At 34.4% G+C, this 21,982-nt stretch overlaps 1 protein-coding gene across 1 annotated transcript; it reads right to left on the bottom strand.

Annotated features, from left to right (window-relative positions):
• Window positions 1-92: 92 nt before the first annotated feature.
• Window positions 93-2,687, bottom strand: LOC125216868 (abscisic acid 8'-hydroxylase CYP707A2-like). The gene is made up of 7 exons (XM_048118646.2): window positions 2,315-2,687; window positions 1,912-2,230; window positions 1,445-1,831; window positions 1,178-1,352; window positions 988-1,094; window positions 740-858; window positions 93-612 (listed from the first exon to the last, which is right to left on the bottom strand). The coding sequence occupies exons 1-7, from the start codon at window positions 2,506-2,508 to the stop codon at window positions 519-521; spliced, it is 1,395 nt and encodes a 464-aa protein (XP_047974603.1). The 5' UTR covers window positions 2,509-2,687; the 3' UTR covers window positions 93-518.
• Window positions 2,688-21,982: the final 19,295 nt, after the last annotated feature.

The raw sequence follows: 21,982 nt of genomic DNA, 5'->3' as shown, positions 1-21,982 counted from the left end.
ACATCATGGGCTTTTTGGAGTGTAAATGTGTGGACAAAGGTTTAGTTTGATTTTCAACTAAGTAATGCAATATTATTAATGTGTAACAAGAATTTGGACAAAACTGAGACTAGAGATCTTCATTGATTGCCTTGCGGACTTTTTACATAAGAAAGAAAGTGGAAAAAAAAAATCAAAATGGCTAAAATACAAAGAATTTTTCTAGCTAAATAAGTTACTTATCACATGTAATTAGAAAAAAAAAAATGAAAAATGGCTATTAATCCTTTCCCAGCTTGTTGAAACTCTTTATGTACAATTGGCTTCTTCTTTCTGTTGCTGTCACCATGCACCAGAAATCTTCTTCTGATTCATGGGCTGTTTCCAATTCTACACAATTCTTGATTCAAAAGTGTGTGTATCTTGGCTTCCCACTTTGCAGGAAACCAAGCATGATTTTGCATTTGGACACAACACAAACACAAGTACTAGTGTTTGTTGAGCTCATGTTTCAGTCTGATGTTGTCTGAATAAATTGATCATTTCTTGAGGGAGATTTTGATGGGCAGACCATTCTGGGGAAGAGGGAAGGGTCCATACTGGATTCCATTCTGTGGGGCCATCATAGAATACCTGCAAAATGTTCAACAATCTTATCAACTTACTGCCATACTACTATTTCTATTTTAGGAGATTTTTTTTCACCACAGATGAAAAAATTCATTGTAAGAAATGATGTTAATTTTAGTATTTCACACACCTGTACTTTGTTGTGAGATGATGTAATAAAACCAAAATTTCCAGCTTGGCTAGCTCATTCCCTGGGCATGAGTGGACCCCATTGCCAAATGGCATGAATGTATTGGGCTTGGGTGCAACCTACACATTAAGATAAATCTCTCTTTTAGTGAAATAGAAATTTGCATTATTTCTATGATTGAAAGTTTGAAATAAATAATATCTATTTACATGAATGGAAAAAAAAACTAGTGGGGCCAAAATGTCTACCTCAAATCTTGAAGGATCAAACTTCTCTGGCTCAGGGAAATTTTCTGGATTATGGTGAATGTTTCTGAATAGTGGCAGCACTTTCCACCCTTTTGGTATCAAATATCCTGTTAAAAATTAATTTCACTGTCAGTAAACTTTACTAGTAAATGAAATTTGTTCATTTGAACTAACTAACTAACTAACTCACCATTAAATTCAACATCTTCCACAGCTTCTCTAAAAGTGAAGGATAAAATTGAGGCAACTCTGAGTGTTTCTTGAATGACCCTTTTTGTCATTGGCATCCTCTTTGTGTCAGCCCAATTCAGTAGCTTCTCCTCTCCACTTTCCTCTTTAGCCTTAATTATTGCCTCTTGCTCTTCCTGTAATAAACAAGATACCACTTTGTCAGTTTTCTCAGACAACAAGTTGAGGTTTGGACCATTTTTTGTTAGGGATTTTTGCAGATTCTTACAGTGACTGCTTGCAGCACACTTGGATTTTCTGCAAGATACTTGAGGATCCATGTCATGATGCTAGCTGTTGTGTCACGAGCCGCGAAGACTACCCCGATTATGTTGTCGGCTATCTGCTCGTCGGTGAGGCCCTCGGATTCCTCCATGAATGATCCCAAGAGATCACTGTGGTGCTGCTTTGTCTCCCTCCTAACTGCCAGAATCTTGGCCAAGATTCTTGATAGCTCCTTTCTTGCCTTCATGGCCTTGTGGAAGAGCGTCCCGGGCAAGTTGATCGGCATGGAATTGTACCCCTTTTCGAGGACGTAATAACACCTCTTGAGATCCTCCCTGTACTGGGCTTCATCCTTTCCAAGAATTGACAGCAATGCCACATTGAATGCATACTGCAAAACACCCCAAAAAATTGTTAGAAACAGGGGGCTCTGTATCCAAAACAGAGTACTCTGTTTTCACTACTACTTACTGTTTTCATTTCTTGGAAAGTGGTGATGAGCTTCCCATCCCACGATTGAAGGGTGTCGACGGCGATGGAGTCGACCTCGGAGACGATGCTCTTGATGGCCTCGGGCATGAAGGCGCGGAGGACCAGCTTCCTTAGCTTGGCGTGGTAGTCGCCCTGGTGGAAGAATATGGCTTGCTTCCCCAACATCCTCTCTTTGCTAGCCGGGAATGTGGGCTTGAAGAGATGCGCATTCGTGACGAGCACCTGCTTCGCGGCCTCCGGGCTAGCGATCATCACGCAGGGGCACCCGAGTATGTGGCTCTTGAATATGGAGCCATACCTGTGATCAAATCAAGAGAAGTTGTGTTTGTTAGTACAAATGCTCTGTTTTGATAGATGGCTGGGTGAAGACGAGTGAGCTTACTTCTTGAGTTTGGAGGCGAAGAAGGTGTTGGGATTCTGGGAGTAGAGCTGGAAGGTTTCGCCGATGTAGGGCCAGCCGAGGGTGCCCGGGGGGAGGGGGAGCTTGGAGTGGCCGGCGGAGAAGACGAATTTGAAGAGGAAGAGGGAGATGGCTGCGGTGGCAAAGAGGGACAAATATAGAGTGATGGAATCCATGTGTGTTTTGTATAGGGAGTGTTGTTTAATTGTTTGTTGAAATGATTGTTGAGATGAGGAGGAGGAGTTGTGGGGATGTAAGTATATATAGAGGGTGGGAAAAGGGGCTTTCAATTACAGCTACAATCCCACAACACGGAATCTCCCTCCAGCTCATGCAGTTGAGGGGAGAAGAGGAGAGAGAAAGTGTTTTTGTGTGTGTGTATGATAGGAGAGAGAAAATAAAAAAGGGGCGTGTGGTTGACCATGTAAGTGTATTTATGATTAGAGCACTCCCAATGGAGTTCCCTAAAAACTCCCTTATTTCTCCCTAACTCCTGCCACATCAGCGCCACATCAGCACCAAAATTTATCCCCAGTTTTTAGCCAAGTGCTACATTGGTTTCTCCCTTATTTCTCCCTTATTTCTCCCTAACTCAACATTTCATTTTTACATCATTATTTTTTATATTATTTAATTTTCCCTACAAATGTATTTAATAAATAGACTAATAATGAACAATTCATCGTTGTATTAATCATTGGAAAATATAATACAACGAGAAAAAAAAAACTACAAATAAAAAACGCAAATAAACAAAGATTTAAAAAAAAAAAATCTAAGACGGAGGGGCCGGAGGGGCGTCGGGATCGAGCCCCAGCGTACTCTGCAGGTGTTGGATGCATTTCCAGAGGGCCGCCTTTTCTTCAGGGGTCCCGCCGCCGGTGAAGTACAGCGTGTACATCTGGGTCAGATTGGCGACATTGCTCGAATAAGTGGCTTTTTCTAAGTCGATGACGGATTCCGACGCGACTTCCGACGTTGCGCCCTTCCCCTTCCGCCTCCCCTTCGCCTTCTTCACTCCCTCCGGGCGCTCGTGCGGACCATCCCCACTCAAGTCGATGTGGGCCGCGCTCCCCTCGCTCTCCGAAACGCTAAGTCGCGAGCGCACCGATTTCCCGTGCAGCGCGTCGTGCATTCCCGTCCGGAATTTGGGGAGATCCTTCAGCTTATCGTAGATGTTCCAATACTTGAAGCCCTTCGTCGACAAGTACTGGCTACTATACATCCGGATGGCCTCATCTCGGACCATGTGCTCGTTCTGGCCACTCGTCATGTGAGTCATCAAGTTAGAATAAATACCGTTGAAGTGCCCGCAGTCCCTCATGAGGCGCTCCCAATGCCGACGGATCGCCTCGCTGCCATGGTCCTTCATTGAGGCAGTCTTGTGGCTCCTGTACTTCGCGGCAATCCGCTCCCAGAATATGATCTCAGTCTGGTAGTTGCTGCGCTCCGCGTCCTGTGACGTGTCCGCCCAGCAGTCGGCTATCAGCTCGGACTCTTGCAGAGTGTAAGTAGTCCTTACCCGCTTCGGCCTCTCATCGGAACCCGTATCAGTCGCAGCCGACGACGCCGGCGCCTTCCCCCTCCCGCTCCTAGAAGGCGGCTCGGTGGGCGTTTCTTCCACCTCGAAGTCCTCCGCGCTCAGTGTCGCGGCCTGAGATTCTTGGTCGCCTGGGGTTGATCCGGGGGTGTCGAACTGGGGCCGATACACATCGTCGGCTGGAAAGGGCATTCTGCCGGCAGAGTTGAAGTACGGAGAAAGTCTCCGCGCCGGAGGAGTCTGCAAAGGAGACGGACCCCCGTATGGAAGTTGGCCGGGAGGAGAACCCATCGCCAACAACGACTGCATCCACTGCTCGTTTGCTTCATCCGTGTTGGGAATTTGTGAACTCGACTCTTTCCCCTTACCCTTATCCTTACCCGATCGGGAACTTTTCTTCCAAAAGCTCATAATTTTGATGAAAATTGAAGATTGGGAGAAGAGATTGAAAATGGAGAGAATGAAGATTGTGGGTGATGAATGGAGGAAGTGGAGGAAATATTTATAGGGGTGGAATGTAAAATAGCCGTTGGGTTCAAAAAAAAAAAAAAAAAATTTTAATTATCGCCGATTATCGCCGAGCGTCGCCACAGTGGCCGGCGATCGCTCGGCGATAATCCGGCGTTAGAACGCCACTCGGCGAAGCAACGGCAACATTATCGCCGAATTATCGCCGACTTCGCCACAATGGCCGGCGATAATTCGGCGATAACCGGCGATTTATCGCCGAGAATTCGCCACCTCCATTGGGAATGCTCTTACAACAGTTGCGAGGAAACAACCCTTTTTGGGGGTTTTGAGATTGATGCATTTTTACCATTTCCGTACCACCACTTCATTTTTATTTTTATTCCCTTTTTTATATTCCAATTTTATTTTATATGTTTCTTGTCTCATCTTCTCCTATTACTAATACTATCCTATCTTATTTTAATTACCTTCTTCTTAATTTTATCATACACTATCCATTCTATATATATTCCACTTTTCTTATTTTCATTTCTCATGACACTTCTTATATGGTTTGTGCATAAACATCTATCTGACACTTACTTAAAAGTGGTACATTATGTGTACGCCATACTGAAAGCGTTAGTAATTTTTAATATAGTAATATAAAATTTTATTTAGAAAAAATTGTTATTTAAATCATGATTTTTAGTAGATTTCTGGTCAATCCCATAACTTATAAAACTAAATTATAATTTTTGCACGTTTCTCAATTGCCCCATACAATTAAATTTTGATAAAATTGGTCATTTAAATCATAATTTTTGGTTAACTTATAGATAAATTTAGCATTCTTCTACATCATGATGGTCAATTTTAGATGATTATTATGTATACGGTAAAGATATAATGACGAAAAGTACAAATTCACAATAAATTTCATCAAAATTTTAATTGCATGGGATAATTGAGAAATGTAGTATGATATATAGTCGTGATTTATTTAGTTATTTTTATAAATTATATGATTAATCAGAAGTTAACCAAAAGTTACGATTTAAATGATAATTTTTCTTTTTATTTAATGCTTAATTCCTTTAATTAATATCATAAATATGAAAATCGGGCACACCCAAGTTTTGTTCTTAAGTTAAACACACAAAATATGGCAAACATCCAACATAATTTCGCCGACTTTCTCATTTTTATATAAAAGGTATTTCGAAGCCCTTTAATAGTACACGTATTTAAAAAATACTATAATTTCTTTGAAATATTATGATTTATCATCAAATTTTGAATGACACAAAATAAATCAAAATTATATAAAATTTTGTGAATTTAAAAGCAACTAGCCCAAAAAAAAATGGCAAACAGTACAAATATAATGTTTGCTTCTAATATGTAGAACTAGAAGGTTCACAATAAATATTGAAATAGATAGTTGAAATTTTTTGTCAGATCATTTAAACAATGCGAATAATTTATGTTGATAAAGAGAACTAGATTTCAATCCCCATCATTTCATACCCCTCTTCAAAAGTTTAATAAGATGGTGCAAATTTTTACATTTGATACTAGTACCATATTTTGATCGATTTGGAACATACGAAATAAAATAATTTTTCAAAGGTTTGAGTCAAACAAGACTAAAAAGAGAAGACTTTTTTTAGCAACTTACGTTACGTTGTGGAATAGAATTGGGTGTCTAAACCCTCCACCCACAACGGAGTTGTTGATTGATCAAGTGAAAAATATCAGATACTAAAGTGAAGATTAGCAGGTTCGTGCCCCTGGCTCCCAGCCTGTAGTATGGCCTTTGCTTGAGTTTCTGTTGTAATTTTCGATTTTAGGTTTTTGCGGTTTAACTTTTTACTGTGAACCCCGCATGCTGGCCCAAACCCTTTTTTGCTAATAAAATAAAGTAGATGAAAATATACTTCGATGAATTTTTACCAAAAATAATGGTGGTAATTTTGCGCAAAGATATGTTGGTAGACACACGTTAGATATGAGTTAACAACTACAAAGTGTCAGAAATGAGTTAGTTTGAGTGAATGAGATGAAAAGAACGTGAAAGATTAAACATTTTCAACCATGTATGATTTATTTATAAATAATTATTGTATTAGTGTGAAGAAAATAGTGAAACTTTGAAATTTGACTGAAACAGCGACGTGATGACTGCAATTTAAGCAATGTCAACAATTAAATATTTTGTTGTGATAATTTATTTTCAAAGTCATGAAAATCAGCTAAAACAGGAAGGCCATAAATAATTGAGATTTGACTGGAAATTATACGTTTTCAAAGGTCAAATGATTTTTGCCTAGGTGTGTTGGTTTATTTTTCAGTCACAATATCTTTGACGTTTTCTAAATAGTAAATTCAGCATTTGAGTTCAACTAAAAAAGATATAGCTTATAAAATTAAATGAGTTAAAAAAATTGACTATAATTGATAAAAAAAAAATATCAATATAGTGCAATAATTTGCCATGCAGCACTGATGAGGCACGTCACGTTAATTTTCTGATGGGAAAATGAGACATAAATTTAAATTTACGTAAATTGAAAGTTGATGATATTATGAATTTTGGTGACACTTCTAAATTGTTTGACAAAATAATGTTTTCGAGAATAAAGAGAGTCCCATTGAATTCATATACTGTAAGTTAAGCGACTTTTGAGTTTTGACAATCTGTGGCATAATTTAATTAATTAATTAATTTCAAATATTGAAACTTGAAAATAATATTTTTCGTTCGAACAAATTGAAATGCAAAATATATGCCAACTTTAGAGATTAGACATCCAACCATTCAACCAACACGCCATAAACTTATACTCATGATAATTATTTTATTTCTCCAAAAATAATGGTTTCAGTTAGAAATTAAATGTGCACAAGAATTTGAACCAAACAAACATTTCTGTTTTTTACATATGTACCTACTTTTTGTGTACCAAAATTTCATTTCCACGTACTCATACCAAAAAGACTGGCATTGCATCAATTTATCATTGCTTTGAAACCCAAAACTTTTCGACCAATTAAAATTTTCTAAATTAAGCTTGCTGTAATTTAAATGTGAATCACATGACCTAACCGCTTTGGAATTTCCATGAAATTCAATATTCTTCAATTTTTTATTTTTTTTTAAATTATGAAGAGTTCTAAAAATATCAATCTCTATAACAATAAATTAGCATCGTTTAAAATTAGATAGTAGATAATTTATGGTTCCATTGAATTTAACGATGGCTGATATTATTATGGTTGTGACGTGTTGAAAAATTTAAAATATTAAATCGTAGAAATATCAAATCGGAATCGCATAAGTAAACGTGGCACAATTTTATTATCGAATTCCAAGTATATTAAATACTCAAATATCTAGAAAATGAAGGGTGGAGGCTTCCTTGTTTCTTGGTCAAATTGTTGTGATGCATTGGATGGGTAGATACAAAATACTATATTATTCTTGAATAATTGAAATGGCAATAGTAGGATAATAGTAATATTTTTTATATATTTGTTGGTCCAGTAATAAGTAAGATATAATGCTGCAAAAAAATGTGATACTGCTAACAAAAACAGTGGTATTCAGAGCAGCAACGCAATAAATATCTGTGCCGGCTTCGTTACATAAAGTCGGTACTAATTTTCTATCTTCAAGTATATCTAAATAAAATTGATAAATTATTTATTTGTCTGATAAATATATCGTAATTTTGATGTTGTAACTTGTAAGAACTGATTTTAACACTATAGTCGCATGGCCGATTAATGCAAGTAGTAAATTATTGGAAAAATAAAATAAAGACCGGTTAAATTAGGAGAAAAAATGTAAAATTTAAATTTGTTAACAATTATCTATGATCATGATCGATGCATGCACTGATGCACGTAATCTATTCTATTGATCATGTTGTTTAATCTAACAACATCATTTTGTTTATAAATATACAATAACATTGACGGTGATATCCACAAATAATTTTTCGGCTATCATACTAGATAAGATATGCTTAATCACCCCAAAAAATGTCGGATAGATATAAGAAAACCTAACACATAACAAGAAGGAAGGATATATTGTTCACCATGTATAAGTGATGTTTCTATAAATATCATTATGAGTGTCCATCGACTGATTCAATGACAATAGTAGATTTGTAGCCATCACAGAATATAGAACCACTTATCCAAATATTGAACACACATCGAAAAACTGTTAAATTGGAGTATAATTTTTTGCATACAAGCTCCTCCTATACCATCAAACTAAATAAATCTAAGAAAAAATCTTTAAATTCAAATTTGGAAAATACTAGTAGTACATGTTTTATGATGAAATGAATGTGAGGCGCACACGTGTCCCTTGGCATGAATGTGGACTCGTCTGCTTAAACGCAGTTTAGAGACATGGCATCCTCGTATACGTGTAGAAACATTCTCCACTTACAAATTCCCAACATTTCATTTTAGGTCACGTGATCTCAACTAACTAACTCCTTAAATCCAGAAGTTGTAATCATGCTTTGAGTTCCAAAGCACCATTCATACATTAACTCAGCCAATGCATGTCAGAGATATGGTTTCTTGCCAAATGCCTTCCCCTACACTTGTCTACTTCACATCCTTCCCAGATAAGAATCAACCAACTGCACTCATCTCTCTCTATCACCACATATACACTTTGAAATACAAGAATAAGAGATATATATCTTTGCTTACTAAAAATTTATTTGGGTTTATTAGGTCCATAAAATTGGAATTGAAATTAGAATTCTACTAAATTTGAAGAAATTGAATTACAATTCAATTGTAAAATTTTTAATCAATAAAAATGATACGTATATTGTAAGTCTGTAATTGATATGAAGTGTGTAGTGTGTATTTGTGTTTTTTTTGTGTGAATGTGCCCAATTTTATAATTATTTGAAATTTTAATAATCTACTTTTGATATGGAATTCAATCGTGGAATTGGCAGGGTTGGAATTGTAATTCAGTTCCAAATATTTGTGTTACTAAATATTAAATTTGGAATTGATAGGATCAAATCCATGAACGGAGTCTTTGATTTTTTCATGCCGAAATGGTAGTTCCGACGGTTAGTAAATAAACATGTTACATGTGTACCAAGTGTCAATTGTTCTCTTCTCTTTATCGTTTTAGTTGTGTTTTGTTTTGCTTTTGTAACTGAAACAATTACGTATATCTAACATGCTCACAATCGGAATAGGATAAGTACGTAGGAGTATAAATTAGTATCAATTTAAAATCAATATAATTAACAACTAAAACTAAAATCATCATACTATTTTTTTTAATTGATACATGATTTATACAAAAAAAATCCACTATCACTAGAGTGGCGTTGTCTTTTCAAAATAATAAAATAAAAGTAATATAAAACAACCTAAAATATTTGTAGAAGTAAATTTTTTTTACGTAAGCTGTTTTTTCATTTATTTGATTTGGTACTTCATTCATCAGTTTGCACTAATACTTATATTTAATTTTTGTTCTAATTTCTTATCTTTAAAAGAAAAAACAAAACTTCAAATACTTACAAGTTACAACACAATTTTAATTAGTAGTATTAAATTAAATTTAAAATAACACAATAAATTTCAATACACAAAAATTCACTTACAACACAATTTTAATTAGTAGTATTAAATTAAATTTAAAATACCACAATAAATTTGAATACACAAAAATTCAAGTGACTCTTCACTCATTGAAAATGTTCCACTTTCTCGTGTGTTTTTTTTTTCAAATATCACTTTAGCTTATTGTAAAATCAACGTTGCAAATAAATGAAAATGACTTGACTTGGGAGCGACAAGAAAAATAGACCAGCATACATACGTACGTCAAGCATCAACTCCAATAATTGAAGAAAATAATTCCTAGCCATGAAATAAAAAAAATCTAAGAAAATAAATAGAGTAATGTTTTTGGATGAAATATCAAAATAGATTTCTAATTAAAGAAGTGTAGGGCCATAGATTTGAAGAAGAGGTGAGTCGCCCTCCCGCAACAAGAAACCATGCACAAATTAAATAGCCACGGTTGAATGCCATTGCCACCCATTATTGAATTACACACGCTCTCAACACTTCTATTTATGGTCGTACTTTTTCAAATGTAACATCTGTACTTTGTAATACTCAGATTTAAGTTGGAAATTGCAAATGGGATTGGATTTTCATGGAAGTGGTTGGAACATTTAATTTTGGTTTCGTGTGTTTAGTTAAGATCATCCTTTTTGGGTCTTAAATACAAAAAGTGGGGGCCTGTTCATATATGCTTATATAGTTATATATAAGTATAGTACTATTCAATATACAAATTGAAAATCAAATGGTAGACGTAGACTATCATTAGGAATGTAGCTTTACTATTTAATTTGCTCATAATTAACAATCTTTGTGGAAGACAGTGGTGAACTCTATACACTACTTGATACATTGATGATTTACACAAGCTTAAGGGAAAAATATCGTTCATCTAAAAGCAACAAGTGCAAGAATTGTCAAAAAAACAAAAGAAAAAAGAATGAAAGTTGGTAATGGAGCAAATATTAGATCTTGGCTTTGATATTGGACTGTAGATGACAACCTCAAGAACACTTTCTCAAGATTATTCTTGATTTTGACACAACATGGTGATTTTATTGGGGAAATGAGCTCTTGGGATGATGGTAGATGGATTTGGAAATTTACCCGGAGGAGGAATTTTTGGAGAGTCTCAACCTAGCCATGGATCACACTTCCTTGAGTGAGAGCGAAAGTGATATGAGAGTTTGAATGTTTAAATTCTAGTTTCTATTTGCTGGTTAATCGTATCATGTGAAAAGATGACAACTAATCTTGTAATTGAATACAGACATGGAGATAAATTATCCCAACTCGTGGACAACTCTTTTGGTTTGGTTTGGTTTGTCCTATAAGGCAAACTCAATAATTAGATTCATACTTCTAGAAATTGCAGATGTTTTGTGTTTTTTTAGTAAAAAGTACTCCCTCCGTCCCATAAAAGATATCACACTTGTCAGACGGCATGAGATTTTAGGAGGTTTTGTTTTGTGTGTTAACTGAAGAGAGAAAATATAATTTTTATATTCATGTGAGAGAGAACTTTTTCCAAAAAGGGAAATGTGACATCTTTTATGGGACAAACTAAAAAGGAAAGTGTGACATCTTTTGTGGAACGGAGGGAGTAGCAAGAAACTGTTATCACATTTAGTTCGGGTGTAGGTTCTCAAGTAGTTTGTGGTATTTTTTTGCTGTATATATTGGATATCTCATTTAGCTTGCCTAAAGATTCGATCTTGTGCTTTCTCACTTATATAGACACACACTTCTATCGGGTAGCGATACAATGAAAACCATATATCTATACAGACTCAAAACTATGATTTGGATCGTTAAAAAATATCAACAGATGACAAAATAGTAGCAATAGAAAATTTCAACACAATATCAACACAGAATCAATTATTGACACTGTGTTGACATTTTCTGTTGCTACTATTTTGGCATCTGTTGACATTTTTTAATGGTTCAAATCATAATTTTAAATTTTCATTATATATATGGTTTTCATTTAATCACATTCCCACTTCTATAAGTTTAATACTTCTATAAGTTTAATAAGAAGATGTGAACATATAAATTCGTGGTCCATATGGTGGCATGAATATAAAGTACCAATTTCTTAAAAATATGAACCAAATTAGGATGTTTAAAGAAGGTTCATTCTTTGAAGTTTGACTCAATGGATTAAAGGGTAATGCCCTGACTGAATTTTCTAAAATAATGTCCTCACCACTTACATCACTTTAATTATGGTTTATTCTCGTATATAGGAAGACCAATACTAAAGATAGGTTGTCCAGAGACTTGGTGTTATTAGTTTATTCTGTGATGGCTATTTCGTTCGATCACAACTTTTCTTATTATCTTTACAAATTCGGATTTACTTATTTGATTCTTAAAGGTACTCCATAAAAGAACTATATTTACGAACATTAAGAAAATCCTATATCTAACTAATAATCACTGAAGAACTTGAAATTATTTTTATATAGAATGATTGTTTCTGTTTCTTTTTCTTTCAAACGCATTACTTACAAATTTCTCTCCGCAAATTGACAAACAAACAATTCTAGGTTACAACATTATAGTATGTTGATTCCCAATTAAAAGTTACATCGTCAAATTTGGCACATTATAATATGTTGATTCCGATTAAAAGTTACTACATCGTTCAAATTTGGCGAAAGTAAATTCTTGAAGTTTTAATTGAAAAGTATAATCTAAAAAGTAGTTCAAATTAAACAATAGTAGAATTTTAGCTTTTTGTTGAGTATTACGTTATCCTAAAAAAAAGTATAATTGCCAAATAAATAATTTGGTTATATATACATATATACTACTCCATGTAATGGGCGGTAAAAAATATTGCACTTGACCTACTAAATTATTGTAAACTTGTAACAAATTCATATACTTTACTATAAACAATAACCAGAACAAATATAATTTCATTAAATCAACAAATGAAACCACTCCATCTGCTAGCAAAATATTTAGACATACCCGTTAGAAATTTGGACTTCCACATGACTAATTTAATGTGCATGGCTATCTTTCAGTTGTCCAATTGAAATAATCTATTAAAGATTAAAGTTTGGGCTAAAAGTGTATTTATTTGTTATGGAAATAAGTGTAGATACCATATGAGATTTTCTATTTGATGAGGGACCGATTAGAAAATAAAGGGGTTTATATTTAATACTCCCGCCGTCCCAAGATAAGTGACCTACTTCTTTTGGCACGAGATTTAAGGAATGGTATTTAAATAAGTTAAAGTGGAGAGAGTAAAGTATGAGAGAGGGAAAAGTAGAGGAGAGAATAGAGAATAAAGTAAGAGAGATGACTTTTTGCTAAAAATGGAAATAGGTCACTTATAGTGGGACACCCCAAAAAGGAATACAAGTCACTTATCTTGGGACGGAGGGAGTATAAATATAAGCTAGGGTTATGGTCCCCGAAAGTCAGAATAACATTCGATATCTCTGTATTCTCTCGGCAGACTATTGCGAAGAATGTCTTTGATCGTTTGGAAGATCTATAGCTGCTGCAAAGCAATTCCATCGTTCAATTCGTCATGGATCAAGGTACGCTTCCGTTCTACAGTTTATGCTCCTTCTCCGTTGTTCTCAGTTAATCATCATAAAGAACTTTATGTAATTGTTTACTCAATTATTCCAACAATACCATACAAAATCATCTATACAGAATAAATAATTAAATAATTATGCTTTATCCCATATGTACACTTGATTACAGCTATTACTTGTCGAGAGAGGGAGCTATCACCATGAAATAGACTTGCATATCTGAGGGAATTGTACAAAGTATTAATATATAAATATATGTTGGCAGTTTATTCTATAATCTGCGATGGCCATTAGATGATAAGCACGTCTCTTAATGTGATCTTGAAAAGGTTAAAAATATATTGAGCTGATCTATGAAGATTACACACTTATTTTCGCCAGATTTTTGGAACCCAAATACCAACTAATAAATCCTTTTTCAAGTAGATGTTGATTGGGAATTGGTGATCAAGAAAAGTCCAAAAAGTTAAGCACGAACCCAAATTAATATGTTTATCAATTTTAAATTCAAACATAGAAAAGTAAATGTCCCACTAAATCTCTCTACTCTCTACTTTCGATGAAAAAAAATTATTTTGTTTTTTAATTGATGTACATAATCTCACTACATTATTCTTTATCATTTTTTACATACACCCAATTTGGACCTTATAATTCATTCAGATGAAAAATCATTTGGTGTATGCGTTTTTATTTTTAGTATCTTTTGTTTTTTTAACCATTTTGTCTTTCGAATATAGTCAAAACATGCATGTGTACGAAATGGAAATCAATGCACTGATAGACCAAATGCACTAAATTAATTAAAAAAAACTTAAAAATAATACCATGTCGAAGTCAAACTATGACTGCTTAGATATATTCAGTTGAGACATACAAACAGAAAGTGGTAATATATAGATTATTTGTCGATCTACATTAAAGCATATTATTAAAAAGAATACAACATCATATAATAGATAATACCATGTGCGACCCAAAACCAGGTCCTCTACAAAACCAGCAAGAATTGAACCCCCTTTTGATTACTCCTTTTAATTTTTAATAATAAAATTATATCTATATTTAAAAGAAAGATATTTGTGGTGATGAGTATGGGCATAAAAATATTGTACACGTGAAATTCTCACTAATAATCCAAAATTCCAATCTAAGATTGAAAGGAGACATGAAAGGATGGACAAAAAAGGAGAAAATTATTATCATGAATTGGATCGATAATTGTGCAAAATTAACCCATCATTAAATAGTAAGGGATCATTTTCCTTGATGATTAGTTGGACATCTGAATTTAATCAAACAAAGACAAAAAGGAATGGTTACCTCCCCACCCCACCTCACAATCAGTTTCCTCATTTAATTTATTTTAATTATAAACACTAATTGTTGCAAGCTGTGGGGTGTAAGCCACTCCAAAACCACTTTCTGTTAATCAAAATCCTATGCACAAGTGTTGAATTTTATATTCTTTGTAATTGAGTTTATTTTAGATGATTGTCCATAGATTAGCTGCAAGAGTTGTTTTTAGTTTAATGGGATAAGACTTCTAATCACTACGTTACCTACGTAGTAGCAACTAACTTGTCCCCACTATTAATTAATTGATTAAAAAATAATCACCAAAAGATCTTGACTCTTCAAATATATACTAATCCCATTTCTACTTCGGATTATTCCCTTTCCAAAATATAGGAAAACCCTAATTAAAATAATAATTCTCTCTCTAGAATAGTAAGTGTCGCTTTCACTCCAAGTCATTCTTCGACTTTACAGATAAGATGCGGCTGTTGTAATCGGAGTTCCGCGTAGCACTCTCACTTAATTAGCTTAGCACGTTAATCAATTAATTTGGAAATTAATTATGGATTAAATAAATAAAAATGGAAATAAATAAACAGAATCTATGCAACTGTAGACACGTGCTCCGTGAACTAACGTACGCGTGCATGTACCTTATACGTACATACGAAAACATAGTTAACGACCTTCAGTTGCTGCTGACGTGGAAAGCTATTAATTTATTAATTTTTTTCTTCTTTTAGTACTATAGAAAGCACTGAACTGAGGAGTTAAGAGGTGATTAATCAAAGCCAGTTGGCGTGATTAACACTAATTAATATATAATGCTGTTGTATAAGTCAAAGAAGTTGTTTATTTTAGTACAATTTTGGACTATATATACCATAAATTGTACGAATAAATGAGAAGGATCCAACTATGAATGTCTCATTCCCAGTTCAAAGGGTGTTTATTTATAATTATAAAATTTGAGTACATTTTTTATATTTCTCGTGTTTAAATTTGGATTAACAGGTTTCCATTACATGCAAGGTTCTTGTGTTATTTAATCATTTCAATTAAGATTAAATTTCCGTTTTATATAGGTAAATTAGACATTTGTAGTCTTGTATGATAGATTGATTTGGAGCTAAGATTTGCGTAATATACTGACATCGAAATTCAAATTTATTGTGGTTTTAATATATTTTTCATAATATTAATTTAAAGGTATGTATGTATAAGTGAAATATTTAAATTCTAGTAGAAAGTAGTATCCCTTTCGTCCCTCGGTAGCTGAGTCGTATTCTTTATTGATGCATTTTCCATTTGAAAAAAGTAATACATCTCATTTCTCTTACTTTATTTTCTCTTCATTTCTCTATTTTATTCTCCTTTCCTTTAACTAACTTATTGATTTTCTAAATCTCGTGTTCAAAAGAAATGCATCTACCATACACGGAGGGACGAAAATAGTATAATATAGCTCATCTTAGTCAATAGACTTAAAATATCACCTTAGCTTGAAGTCAAGGAATTAAATAAACATATTATACTAATAATCAATCCATTTTACAAGTGGCGCAAGTAGCTAAAGAAATACAAATATTTCGATTTTCAAGTGATTGTCAACAGCTTGATTAATCCCCTAAATTACAGTTTAATGTTGAATTGTTGATTATAGTACAGAATAAGTTGATTTCATTTGAATTAGCAATTATTTTAGCAGCTTCAAGATGTAAGCATTCCTTACCCTTCATGATTGCTTGAATACATGAAGTAAGTTAATCTGTATTTTTTCCTTCTGAATTTTATATGCTTCGAGAATAAATTAAGGATTAAGAGCTGGATCCCATAGTTTATTTATATATCTACTACAGTTTTTTATAATTGTGAACTTAATTTATTAAGTCGATCTATATACCTTTTGAATTCCGCGATTAGTCAAATAGTCCATGATGCATTCATAAAAAAATAATAATGTAATATTTCTTGTCATTTTATGTCGAAAAGTTGTTCTATATGAATAATGTAAGGTTGGAATATGCATATTAATTAATTAGAATAAAGATAAACCCATATATAATACGAACTTGTGCCCACAGTTTATCGCACACCATTCCCTTGCGCCCTCCTTATGTTTAGGGAGTGAGTTTTCAATTTATTCAATTGCTTAATTAAATCCCTTTTTTTGGGAACAATTTGGTCTTCATAATTCAAATTAGTTAATGTGTCTAAGTAACTGTAACATTTGAATATGACAGAATGGGATTATTTTTGGTTCGGTTATTTAATTTTTTTAAACAATTATTATCATATTTCTTAAAAATATGGTTTAATTTTACGGCCAAACTTACTTCAAGCATGTTTGTAACCTATGTGATATTATTCCGCAATACAATTTGATATTTTCATTTCCTAAAATGATTTGGGAAATATTTATGTTAGGCTATTGTGTTGTGTATTTATTTTGGGCTTCTAACACCAAGTTATATCGTGGCCCAATAAGCTTTACTCAAAGTTCAGTTAGGCTCATATCCTCTCTAAATTCTTCAAGAACTCTACTCTTTTGAATCTCTGATCTAAGTCTCGTTGTTAGAGAAATGCGTCTTTTTAGGGAATGCCAATAAACTCTTATCTTATATGAGTAACCAGTATGGTATCCAAGATTTATGATTTAGGGGTGCGATAAATAATCATTCATTGAAGCTTTCATTCTTAGGCCCGATAATTGCCATGACATCGCACGACCAAGTTCGGTAGACCTGATACAAACCGGCCAAATTAATTTTTACCAAGATCATGAAACCTTGGTGCGTAGTGTTGAGGACGCCACACAAGTTCGGTAACTATAGTATATGGAATATCAATTTGGTCGATTTATACTTTATACAAAAACATTCAAAATTTAATACAATTATAAAAAATAAAATTCCAACAACACTGAAAAAGTGTAACGATCTTCAACACGATTTTTAAAAAAATCTAGAATGATCTACAATAACACAAACTTTTTTCAACAAATATAGTACCGCCAAGAAAGTTTGTCGTAGACACCGTATGTAAAAAAAATATCGAAAACAATATAGTGTTAAGATTTGCAAGAGGTGACACCATTGACATGCTGCATGCATTCTACAGTTAATTCAAAAGTGTTTTGAGTTTCTAGGCAGCAAGATCGATGTATTCAAAAGAGTTTTGGTTTGTAGATGGAATCGGTGAATGCACACAATCTACGGATAAACCACAAGAGTTCTTTCGAACAACAAGTGCGGTTTGTAAGTTATTATAAGCATTTGATGGAACAATAGTTCCAAGAGAGAGACTAGCAACTAGTAGTACTCTATCTGTTCCATAAAAATAAGAACATTTTCTATTTTGGGATGTTCCATAAAAATAAGAACATTTTTCATTTTGCGATGTCCCATAAAAATATTCACTTCTATTTTTCGTAATTTTTTTTCACTCTAATAAGGTGAGTCTATAATTACTTTTTCATTTTTTATCTCTTATTTTATTGATTGTGCATTAATTCTTCTGTCGTTCTAAATATCTATATTTTTATGGAAGTGAAGGAGTATCACTATATTTTAACAAACTTAAGAGTTGAAATGTCGATCCAGCAACTATTTCACTTTGGACTCTATAATTTAGTACTACTCCCTTTGTTAATACTCATCTTTTCACATACATCTAGACTCCATGTCATGTTATATCCAATGTCAGTCATATTATAGATGTCCGACATGTTTTATTTATTATGCATACGCAAATATTGATGCATGTGCATTTGGATGAATTATGCATGGTGGAATAAATTACATTTATTCTACTCAAAGGTCAACCATAAACTATTTTTTTCTTCTTATACTGAAATAGACGACACATAGTTAATTCCAATATGAAGAAAAAATCGTCCTCAGACATATGCGTAAACTGAAATATTATATATGAAGAGAGATTACCAAAATAGACACATAATTAAAAATTGTGGGGACTGGGAATGTCATGAAATGATTTCTTATACGTAAAATTTAGGAAAAAAGAAAGTGAAAATAAATGTATATAGATAGTTTAATTATCAAGAATGTGTTTCCAGCTAAGTCAACTAATGGAAAAGATTAAATGTAGTGATTATTTTCAAAACCTATATGCCCCATCTAATTAATTCTCTCCTAACAACGTACTTTCGTCGACTATTTAGGAAACATTGAATTCAAACTTAAATACAGATAAATAATGCTCTACACTGCTAGGATACAAAATCAACGCAAATTCATATTTGTGATGTTCAATTCAACTTTTACATAAATCAAGATCTTAATAATCAAATTCATTTAGTATAATACAAATTGTAACAAATCAATTAATTAAGTCCGAAAATGTTAATTGAAAGAATTGGACATGCTGCTGGCGAGTGTTTCAGAATTTGTCGCCATGTTTTATGGTTGGGACCGTTTTATCCTCTCCTCTGTCTATGTTTTTTACAACTTTTGTTAAATTCTAATTTTACATATTAATTTAAAATTATTTCTATACATGATCAAATTATTGATTTGTTATAATTTTGCAATCAAGATTTCATACTCGATCACTATCATATTAATTTTTTATAGATATTTTTGGGATTTGTTGTATTTTTTAATATAATCTAGGATATGGTTTAACTTGTATTCACACTTATTATTTCTAGCATAACGCTCCTCAAACCCTACTTTCAATCTGTATGACGCGAGCTAACCGCGCATAGAACCAATCCCCCCTTTGCCAAGCCAAATTGCCCGCCAGTTAGTTCCCTTCCCACGGAGCATTACCGCCGCAAGGACCCGTTAAAAGAGTTTATCCTTAACACTGGCACTATTGGGCGTCAATCAAAACAATATCACATTTTAGGTAGCGAAATAACATCGTTTTATACTAAATTTAAAAATAACTACACTTGTTGTATTATGATTAAGCTATATTAGAGCTAAAATTTTAGTTTGTTACTAGTACAAAATAAGAACGAATCATTAGAGCATCCCCATCCGTGCTCTTAGCTAAGAGCACGGAGGTGGGCCCGGTCGCCCGGACCCACTTTTACTCCTTGTCCTTAGCTAAGAGCACAACACCCATATCCGTGCTCTTAGCTAAGGACAAGCTCAAGGGTCCCACCATTATATTATTCAATTTAAATACTCCAATTATTAAAAACATTTCAACATTATAAAAATACATTAAAAAATAAAAATTACATAATTAAAATAAAAAAAATAAAAATTACATAATTAAAATACTAAAAAATAAAAATACATAATTAAAATCCTAGAAAATAAAAAAATACATAATTAAAATCCTACAAATTAAAAATTACACACCTGGAAGACTACTCCTCTAACCCCAATTGCCTCTTGAGACCCCAGATCATTTGCTCATGTGTTGCAAGTTGATCCGGAGTCATCTGAGACGTATCGTTCATATAGAGTTGACTCAAGATGGCCCACAACCTGTTGTTAGGGGGTGGAGGAGGCACAAAGGGAGCGGGGGCGGGGGCGGATGGAGTCGAGGCGCGACGGCGGGGGCGGTTGGCCGCCGCTTTCTTCCTTCCTTGCGGGCGGGAACTGCTCTGGCCAGCGTCGGGGCTACCCAAGTTAGCTCCGGCAAGCTGGGTAGCCACATCATCGGAGGCGCCGTCGGATAGGGCAACCGACCTGGACCGTTTGCTGGAGGAGCTGGAGGAGGATGCTACTAGGCCGCCCCTATACTTCGGATGTAGGCGCCCCTCCTGCCAACAATCGAGGTACTTGAACGGTTTGAACTCCTCCCGTTAGTATGCCGCCAAGGCGGCAGTGATGATGTAGAGCTCGTTCGTGCCGCTCCCCGCCGACCGCTCTTCCTGGAGGTAAATCTCCTGAAACTTCCCGATTGCCTCGTTGCATCTGTAGACGCAATTGCGAACCATACTATCATTGCGATAGATGGTTCCCGCCGACCGGGTTTCATTGTAGAGGCGAGTGATGCGCCACCAATACGTATCCCCGGTTTGGTTTGTGTCGACGTCCGGATCTTCGGAGACTGCCAAGTATGCTTTGAACATCGCCATCATCTCACTCGGAGTGTATGGGGTGCGTGTGCCACGAACATGAGGAGTAGGAGTAGGAACAGAAGTAGGAGTAGGAGTAGAGCTGCTGCTCCCTCCCGATCCGGGTTCGGGTGCCCACCCGAACCCGGGGGCGTTTAGGTCGTGCAATGGGTAAGGACGGTAGCCACCCGGAGCTTGCGAACCTTGGGTTTGAGGAGGGGCCGTAAATTGGATTTTCGGACTATATCCGGCCTCGGAGTCGAACCAATCGTGGTTCCAACCGCGATTGCCGGAGGGGTGATCGCCGGAGCCGGACATTGTGTAGTGTGGTGGGAATTTAGATGACAGAGTATGAGGAAAAAAGATGAGAGAATGTAGATGAATGATGATAGAATAGATGAGAATCTGATTTTTTTTGTGTTGAAGTGGGGGTATTTATAAATGAAAATGTGAATTTTGGGGAAAAAAAATTAAAAAATAAATTAAAAGTGGGTAGAAGAAAACGGATATAATTTTTTGGGAAGTGGAAAAATATTTTTTAAAATAAATTTCGATTTTTTTTTTAAAAAAAATAAAAAAACGAATTTGCCAACGGCTATGCCGTTGGCCAATCAGAGCGTGCCACGTAGGACTGCTCAGCGGCACGGACGTACTCTTAGCTAAGAGCAGCGCTGTGCCGCTGACACGGACGGACGAGCTCCAGTGGTGGACGGACGAGCATCGTCCTTCTCACCGCTGTGGATGCTCTTAGTTTAAATTTGATGAAAGTTTATAAAGTTTATAAGGAGTAAAGTCTATGATAATTTCTCAAATTCGAGATTACTAGCAAAACACGAATAAATAAAATACAAGTTGATTTATTGGAAGAATAATGTTGAGCTAATGTAAAATTATTTTTATTACGAAAATTAAATATTTAAGTTATTGCATTATTACAGTGAAATTGAAAAAAAAATACCTCTCGTTATCTAACAAAATAATTTTCCACCATACTTGGATCTGATTTTCCCATAGAAAATAATTTTACTTCTACAATAATTAGGCGCAGATATAGAAAATGTTCAACTTTTTTTTTTTAAAATGGGAAAAGGATTGCTGTATACAATTCTATTTAAACTAAA

The sequence above is a fragment of the Salvia hispanica genome, chromosome 3, assembly GCF_029641045.1.
Source record: "Salvia hispanica isolate PSC_SH4W2 chromosome 3, Shi_PSC_v1, whole genome shotgun sequence".
Taxonomy (NCBI): Eukaryota; Viridiplantae; Streptophyta; class Magnoliopsida; order Lamiales; family Lamiaceae; genus Salvia; species Salvia hispanica.
This window is presented reverse-complemented; position numbering and strand designations above follow the sequence as displayed.

Coding starts and splice junctions, on each gene's coding strand:
- LOC125216868 (XM_048118646.2), bottom strand. CDS start 2,508: ATGGATTCCATCACTCTATATTTGTCCCTCTTTGCCACCGCAGCCATC. Junction 1,095..1,177: donor GGAAGATGTTGAATTTAATG/GTGAGTTAGTTA, acceptor AATTTTTAACAG/GATATTTGATACCAAAAGGG. Junction 859..987: donor TTGATCCTTCAAGATTTGAG/GTAGACATTTTG, acceptor CTTAATGTGTAG/GTTGCACCCAAGCCCAATAC.